This window comes from Dipodomys ordii, unplaced genomic scaffold, assembly GCF_000151885.1.
Source record: "Dipodomys ordii isolate 6190 unplaced genomic scaffold, Dord_2.0 Scaffold131, whole genome shotgun sequence".
In the NCBI taxonomy this organism is placed as follows: domain Eukaryota; kingdom Metazoa; phylum Chordata; class Mammalia; order Rodentia; family Heteromyidae; genus Dipodomys; species Dipodomys ordii.
The window spans coordinates 4,729,973-4,737,705 of NW_012267347.1; the positions used below are offsets into that span (position 1 = coordinate 4,729,973).

The 7,733-nt window shown below is 50.3% G+C and overlaps 1 protein-coding gene across 3 annotated transcripts in view; it reads left to right on the forward strand.

The window, feature by feature from the left end:
• Nucleotides 1-6,852, forward strand: part of Smg5 (SMG5 nonsense mediated mRNA decay factor) — a 35,152-nt gene extending 28,300 nt beyond the window's left edge. For all 3 annotated transcript variants that reach the window (XM_013030652.1, XM_013030651.1, XM_013030654.1), the window contains exons 17-22: nucleotides 1,965-2,024; nucleotides 2,462-2,621; nucleotides 3,272-3,362; nucleotides 4,240-4,314; nucleotides 5,110-5,248; nucleotides 5,430-6,852. In XM_013030652.1, coding sequence (XP_012886106.1) covers nucleotides 1,965-2,024; nucleotides 2,462-2,621; nucleotides 3,272-3,362; nucleotides 4,240-4,314; nucleotides 5,110-5,248; nucleotides 5,430-5,513 — 609 coding nt within the window. In that variant the 3' untranslated portion in view covers nucleotides 5,514-6,852. The remainder of the gene's footprint in view (nucleotides 1-1,964; nucleotides 2,025-2,461; nucleotides 2,622-3,271; nucleotides 3,363-4,239; nucleotides 4,315-5,109; nucleotides 5,249-5,429) is intronic.
• Nucleotides 6,853-7,733: the final 881 nt, after the last annotated feature.

Below are 7,733 nucleotides of genomic sequence, written 5' to 3' on the forward strand. Positions count from 1 at the left end.
TTGAGCCACAGCACCACTTCTGGTTTTCTGGTGGTTAATTGGAGATAAGATGGACTTTCCTGCCCAGGCTGGCTTTCAATGCTGATCCTCAGATCTCAGCCTCCTGGGTAGCTAGGATTACAAGTGCAAGCCATTGGCGCCTGGCTTAGATTTTTCTCTTTTGAGGCCATACCAGATCCACATCTGTCTAAGCTGTTGGACTAGTATATCAGAGCCTTTGATTGGTGTGATTCTCTTTGGGGGAAGTATACAAGTAGCCCTATTTCCCTTCTGGAGCATGGTGTTTCCCTTTCTTTTTCCTTTTCTGTGTTCCTCCCCTCACCCTTCTTTCCTGTTGGCAGTAGTTCTGGGGTTTGGACTCAGAGATTTGTGCTATTAGACCATCAGTTATATCATTTGACCCACACTCCCAGATGGAACATGACAATTTTAGCATAAAAATAAGTCTCACAGGCTTGGTTTTTGTAGTGACAAGAGGGAAAGCTTGTCCACATTGCTTCCCTTCATTCTAGTTTGCCAACTGGCTTGTGAAGAAGTGGCCTTCCTGCACTGTGGTCTGCTTTTGTTCTTTCTTCCTCTACCAGTACTTGCCAGATGGACATTACTGGCATTTTGAGCACAACAATTCTTTATTGTTCAGGAGTGTGCAAGGATGGAACTGTATCTAGTATAACCATAGGAATGAATTGGAAGAGGAATTGAAATTGGAATACTATTTTATTTGGGGGGTTCCGGTCATGGGGCCTGAACTCTGGGCCTGGGCACTGTCCCTCAACTCTTCAGCTCAAGGTTAGCGCTCTACCACTTGAGCCACAGCACCACTTCTGGCTTTTTTCTTTTTGCTTATGTGGTGCTGAGGAATCAAACCCAGGGCCTTAGGCATGCAAGGCAAGTGCTCTTAACACTGAGCCGCCTTCCCAGCCATTGAATTATTTATTTATTTATTTTTGTTGTTGTTGTTGTTGTTGTTGGTCCTGGGGTGTGAACTCTGGGCCTGGGCACTGTCCCTCAGCTCTTCAGCTCAAGGCTAGTGCCCTTCCACTTGAGCCACAGCACCACTTTTGGCTTTTTCTGCTTATGTGGTATTGAGGAATCAAACCCAGGGCCTCATGCATGCAAGGCAAGGGCTCTACTACTGAGCCACCTTCCCAGTCCCCGAGACTTGAATTCTTACGCAAGTAGAGGGAGATAGAAGGGTTGGGGTGCTGATCAAGGGGTTTACTTGATAGGGCCTGATCAGAGAGGGAAGCAAACATAGTTGTAAGCTTTATGACTCAGGCATATGGAGGTTCACTACCCAGTGAGGCCATACTGAAGGGAGAAGTAAGTGGGAGGGAGCAAGTGGATATATGAGGCTGAGCAGGTCTGGACTGAGCCTGTATATTGGAAGACATTAGCAAGGGCTTATGATAGAAGTTAGTGGGTGACTGATTAATATCCTCTTGAGGGGAGACCCAGCTAGGAAGAACAGAGGAACAGAGATCAGATGTTGGTACACAACCAGGTGGTATCTTGCCTGGTGACAATGCTCACCTGTCTGCTCTCCTCTCAGGGCTAAATGGCATGGCCTACAGTGGCTGGCTACAAGAGTTGTCAGATGCACCAGAAGCCGGGCTCTGGTAGGTCATGTCTGTTGTCCTAGCTACTCAGGCGGCTGAGATCTGAGGATCACAGTTCAAAGCCAATCTGGGCAAGAAAAGGAAAGCCCATGAGACTCTTATCTCCAATTAACCACCAGAAAACCAGAAGTGGTGCTGTGGCTCAAGTGGTAGAGTGCTTGCCTTGAGCTGAAGAGCTAAGAGACAGCACCCAGGCTCAGAGTTCAAGCTCCATAACTCACACACACAAAAAAAAGAATGCAGCAGAGGAGGTTTCCTTCTACATGCTTCCCTGCCCTCTTGTAACAGGAGTGATCTGTGGAGGGGGATGTCCCATGCTTCCTCAAAACCTCACTTTCTTTGTAGGCACAAGAGGAAGCTCGACGAAATAGACTCATGAGAGACATGGCTCAGTTACGACTGCAGGTAGGAATTTGGCCACATGCTCCTTCCTACTCTTGTTCTAGAACGCTTTTGTTTAAAGTCACTATCAGATGTGACTTTAACTGAAAATTCATACTTTCTGCCACTGTATCTCTCTGCTTCCTTCTAATCATCGTCCTGATCTCCAGATTAGTGTCTCTACTGCCCAGCCTCTCTCTACTGAGCCTGTGCCCTCTTTCTGCCTCTTCTGTGCCTTTCCTTTTTCTTTTTTTTTTTTTTTTAATCTTTCCCTTAAACTTTATTTCTGTTTGTCATCCTCCCTTTCCCCAGCCAGGTTATTGGTACAGATATTTTCCTGTCTCCAGCAATAGGGGGTGCCCTATAATAGCCACTTTGCTACTGGCTGCCTGGTTTCTATTGCTCTCTCCTTCCACTCAGGCTGCAGGGTCCTATGCAACTCCACCTCCTTCTCTTACCAGCTCGAGGTCTCCCAGCTGGAGGGAAGCCTGCAGCAGCCAAAGGCCCAGTCAGCTATGTCTCCCTACCTCGTCCCTGACACCCCAGCCCTCTGCCACCATCTCCCTGTCATCCGCCAGCTGGCCTCTAGTGGTCGCTTCATTGTCATCATCCCAAGGACAGGTAAGTATATTGAGGAGGTAGGGGGACAGATAGAATGTATCTGAAGGGATTGAGAAACCCTTCTTTTGGGGCCAGTTTATATAGTGACCTTGGTCAAGTTCTTTTACCTCTGAGCCCCAGTCATTTCATTTGTGAAATGGGGGGTAACAAAGCCGGGTGCTGGTGGCTCACGCCTGTAATCCTAGCTACTCAGGAGGCTGAGATCTGAGGATCATGGTTCAAAGCCAGACCAGGCAGGAAAGTCAGTGAGACTCTTATCTCCAATAAACCATCAGAAAACTGGAATTGGCACTGTGGCTCATCCATAGAGCGCTTACCCCTTGAGCTGAAGAGCTGAGGGACAGCGCCCAGGCCCACAGTTCAAGCCCCATGACCAACAAAAAAAAAGAAGAAAGAAAGAAATGGGGGTGGGGAGGGGGGTAACAGTTTGCAATAAACCCTGCCTTACAAGACAGTGTAGAGAAATGGATACAAAAATGTAAAGCACTTAACAAAACTGCTGTCAGAGGGATCTTATTTCAAAGAAGTTAGAGAGCCTTTTAAGTTCCTCAGGTGGTGCATACCATTGTGAGTCCAGAACTTCTTGCAGAGCCCATGTTGGCAATCTGAGCCCAGTGTTTTGTCCTTCCTCACCCTACCCTGTCCACCAGTGATTGATGGCCTGGATTTACTGAAAAAGGAACACCCAGGGGCCCGGGACGGGATCCGGTACCTGGAAGCAGAGTTTAAGAAAGGAAACAGGTGAGTGCAGGCATACTGGACCTGTGTGGATCTTGTGTCTGTCATCTGGACAACATATGCTTAGGACTAATGAGCTATTTATTTTCTGTAGGTTAGACACACCTTAATCCCTCCCTAGTTTGCTCATTGCTACTACCTGAGAAGGGCTACCAAAGACATAATTAGAAGTCAAAATCTTGGTTACTGAACTAGAAGTGATCAGAGGAACCAAGAGCTCGGTGGGTAGCACTGAGTTGCTGTGTGCTTTTTCTTCTAGGATAAGCCTGTTGACAGATACAGTATCTACTGGGAGAAAGGCGTGGCCTCCACCCTGACTCTAAGCTGTGGGCTTCTTTGCTGGAGCTCTACTGAACTAGGGTTAGGACCAGGATCACCTAGGGTGGGAGTTCCTACCTTTATCTGGGGCTTCCTTCCTCCTCACTGAGCTAGGGAGTGGCCAGGTGGAGCAATTCAGGGAGGAGAAAATGGCAGCAGTTGCAGGTGCTCACTCCAGGTCTAGCCTTCTGATCTTTGGGACTGAAGAAAAACTCAGCAGGGAGTATAAGGGATAGGAAAAGAGTGTCCTCCCCGTTGGCAGACCTGCCTGGCCTGGAAACTATACAAGGCTAGCTTGTTTGGACATTGCCTTCAGAAGCCCTGACTAGAAAAGCATCTGCTGCTTCTGCTCTCCCAGACCTTCCCCTGGGAGGAACCAGACAATCCATTTTATCGGAAAAGGACAGTGAACTGGGCTGTGTCCAGGAAGCCACTTTCAAAATGGCTCCAAATAACCCTTTCCTGCAAAACCAGATGCCCAGAGCCACAATAGCCTGCTTTGTTTAAGGTGCCTTCCTGTTCCCTGCCCCTATCTCTGCTTCACTCTGTGGCTCCTTTGCAGGTACATTCGCTGCCAGAAAGAGGTGGGAAAGAGCTTTGAACGGCATAAGCTGAAGAGGCAGGATACAGATGCCTGGTAAAACTTTCAGCCCTTTATTCCATTGCTAGCAACTCCAGAACTTCCCCAGGAGCAGGACAGGTCTAGTTGATCCAGCCTTAGAGTCCTCTGCCTCTGCTGGTGGGGTCAGCTGGTCAGCCTTTGAAACCAAGGTGCTTGGGCTTGGCATTCCCACTCAGTGGACCCATCTCTGTTGTTGTTGTTGTTGCTCATGGGGCTTGAACTCAGGGCCTAGGCACTGTCCTTGAGCTTTTTTGCTCTGCTACTCTGAGCCACAGCACCACTTCCAGTTTTCTTTTTTTTTTTTTGGTCCGGAGGTGGGGCCTGAACCCTGGGCCTGGGCGCTGTCCCTCAGCTCTTCAGCTCAAGGCTAGCACTCTACCACTTGAGCCACAGCGCCACTTCCGGCTTTTTTCTTTTTTGCTTATATGGGGCTGAGGAATCGAACCCAGGGCCTTGAGCTTGTAAGGAAAGCACTCTACCACTGAGCCACCTTCCCAGCCCCCCACTTCCAGTTTTCTATTATTTGGAGGTAGGAGTGTCACAGACTTTCCTGCCTGTGGTGGCTTTGGACTGTGATCCTCAGATCTTAGCCTCCTGAATAGCTAGAATTACGGGTGTGAGCTACTGGCGCCTGGCTGTGCATGCATCTTTGCCTGCTTCCCCTAGTACATCCTTTAGACCCGTCTTCCAAGACCCATTACCATCAGCTGTCTTCTTTTGTTGTTCTTCCAGGTGTCCCCAGCTGCCCCCTTTCCCTGGAGATCCTCATTTTCAGGTTGTGCTAATACTAGGTCTTCTCCCCTGCCCCAGGACACTCTATAAGATCCTGGATAGCTGCAAACAGCTAACTCTGGCACAGGGGACAGGAGAGGAGGACCCAAGTGGCATGGTGACCATCATCACAGGCCTTCTATTGGACAACCCCAGTGCACTGTCTGGGCCTATGCAGGTGGGTCATGGGTGGAATAGGGACAGGGTGGACTGTAGAGAAGGGGTGCCAGAGAAATTCATTCTCAAACACTCCAGACTAGCTGCCTTTTCCCTTCTATTATCCCTTTCCCAGCCTGCCCCGTAACCTGTTCACAGTTCAGTTCACAGTTCTTCCCATCTTTCCTTCTCTCGTTGCACAGGCAGCCCTGCAGGCCGCTGCCCATGCCAGTGTAGACGTCAAGAATGTTCTGGATTTCTACAAGCAGTGGAAGGAGATTGGTTGAGACTGACCCCAAAGCCCTGTAGTGGGGCTGACTCCAGATCTCTCCTGCTCTCCCTGGCAGCCAGGACCACCACCTGTAGTCAGTCACCCCACCACACGAAGACTCGCACGCACACAGGAAGGAAGCCTAGCTGCACCGAGGCTGCAGGGAGGGCCCAGGATTCAGCTGGGCGGGTGGGGTCCCCCTGTTGCCAAGAAAATGTCAGGAAAGTGAGGGAAGTGCTTGGAGAAGAAGAGGTTTGTGGGTCCCTAGCCAACCTTCCCACCTCAGCCCTGCTGCTGTCTCCCAAGGACAGGTGACAGGCATGGGTATCTGCATTTCATTGGCTCAGTTCCTGGACCCCTGAGGGGCAAAGACAGCAGAAGGGGCCCTTTGTCCTCACCTATGATGCAGGGTAGTTGGGGCCAGGAGTTTGGACCTTCCAGGTCCTGGCGCAGTTGGGCAATACCAGGTGTCCTAGTGGTTCTCTGCAGACGCTTCCCCTTCTCAAGGACCACCCTTCCTCTCATCTTTCTTTGGGGGGGGGGCAGGGCAACTCTGGAGCCAGCTGAGGAGGCTCTTAAGAAAGCAGAACCTGGAATGGCCTGCACTCAGAGCAAGGCAGGGTTTGTGTTCTCTCCTGCCACAGGGGCCACACACCCAGATGCCACACTTCTGCTTTCAGCCTGCCTCTATACAGCCTTCAAGGCAGGGAGTAGGCCCCACGCAGGGTCACAGGCAGGCTGGCCTGTGTGCTACCATGGGTACCTTGGGCTGCCAGCCCTACAGTTGTGCTTTGTGCTCTTAGCTGCTGTGCTGAGATGGGGTGCCAGTGAGAAGTGAAGCCACCTCCCTTACTATCGAAGGAATACTGAAGACAAAGGGCCAGTGTTCTGTTGGAGGCAGGAAGGAGATGCTCTAGAAAGCTGCTGGGTCAGGTTCTCTGTCCTGATGGACTTTCTCTCCTTTTGTCTGTCTCCAGGTCTGGAGGCCTGGTAGGGCTGAGCAAGAGCTGGCTTTGGGAGTGTTGTGAAGAAGTAGGAGCAGAGATCATGAATAGCTCAGGGCAGGGAACGGGTGCTCTGAGAGCAGGGCTGTGGGGGAGGCTTTGGCCAGGGCTGCCTTAGCCTTTCCTCTCAGGCTGGAAGCATGGTGGGACTGGGGGATGGATCTCCATTCTGCCCTCCCCACTCCAATGCTGGCCTCACTTCTAGGGCTATGCTTGGAGAAGCAGACTTCCTGCTTCCCTCTTTGAAGACAGCATGTTTTGGGAAAACATGAGGGCAGTGGGGTCACCCCACCCCCAATTCTTGGCAGAGACTGAGACGCAAGCATCACTTAATAAAGACCCCCAAGCTCATTTGTCTGCTGTACTCTCTGCAGGAGCCTTGCCGGGATGTAGAGGCTGCTGAAGGGCACTTCCAAAAGGCCACTTTGAAGTGGACTGGATGGCGCAAATGGACAATGGGCGTGAAAGCCCTGGAGATGACTGTGCAATTCCTTTTTTTTTTTTTTCTCGGTCTTGAGGCTTGAACTCTGGGCTTGGGCACTGCCCCTCAGCTCTTCAGCTCAAGGGGAGCACTCTACCGCTTGAGCCACAGTGCCACTTCTGGTTTTCTGGTGGTTAATTGGAGATAAGACTCTCACGGACTTTCCTGCCCAGGCAGGCTTTGAATGGTGATCCTTAGATCTCAGCCTCCTAGTAGCTAGGATTACAGGCATGAGCCACCAGTGCCCGGCTGATTTCGCAAATTTTTTTGTTTTTGTCAGTCATGGGGCTTAAACTCGGCCTGGGTGCTATACTTGAGCTCTTCAGCTCAAAGATAGTGCTCTACCACTTTGAGCCACAGCGCCACTTCCAGTTTTCTGGTCATTAATTGGACATAAGAGTCTCATACATAGACTTTCCTGCCCTGGCTGACCAGTAATTGCAATCATCGGATCTCAGCCTCCTGAGTAGCTAGGATTGCAGGCATGAGGCACGGGCACCTGGCGCAATTTGTATTTTTTTTTTTTTAATGGAGAAATGGTTCTTCATTACTGGGGCTTGAACACAAGACGTTGCACATGCCAGTTAAGTATCCTGACCAACATCCCTTGTTGCTTTTGAGACAGGGTTAAGCTGTATTATGCAACCCTGTGTCAACATCAGACCTGCCACGGTGCCTTCCTAAGGGTGGTGACCCGAAATAGTTTATAAAACAGTGTGGTTTGGAGATGGTTTGTCCCTTGTCCTCAAGA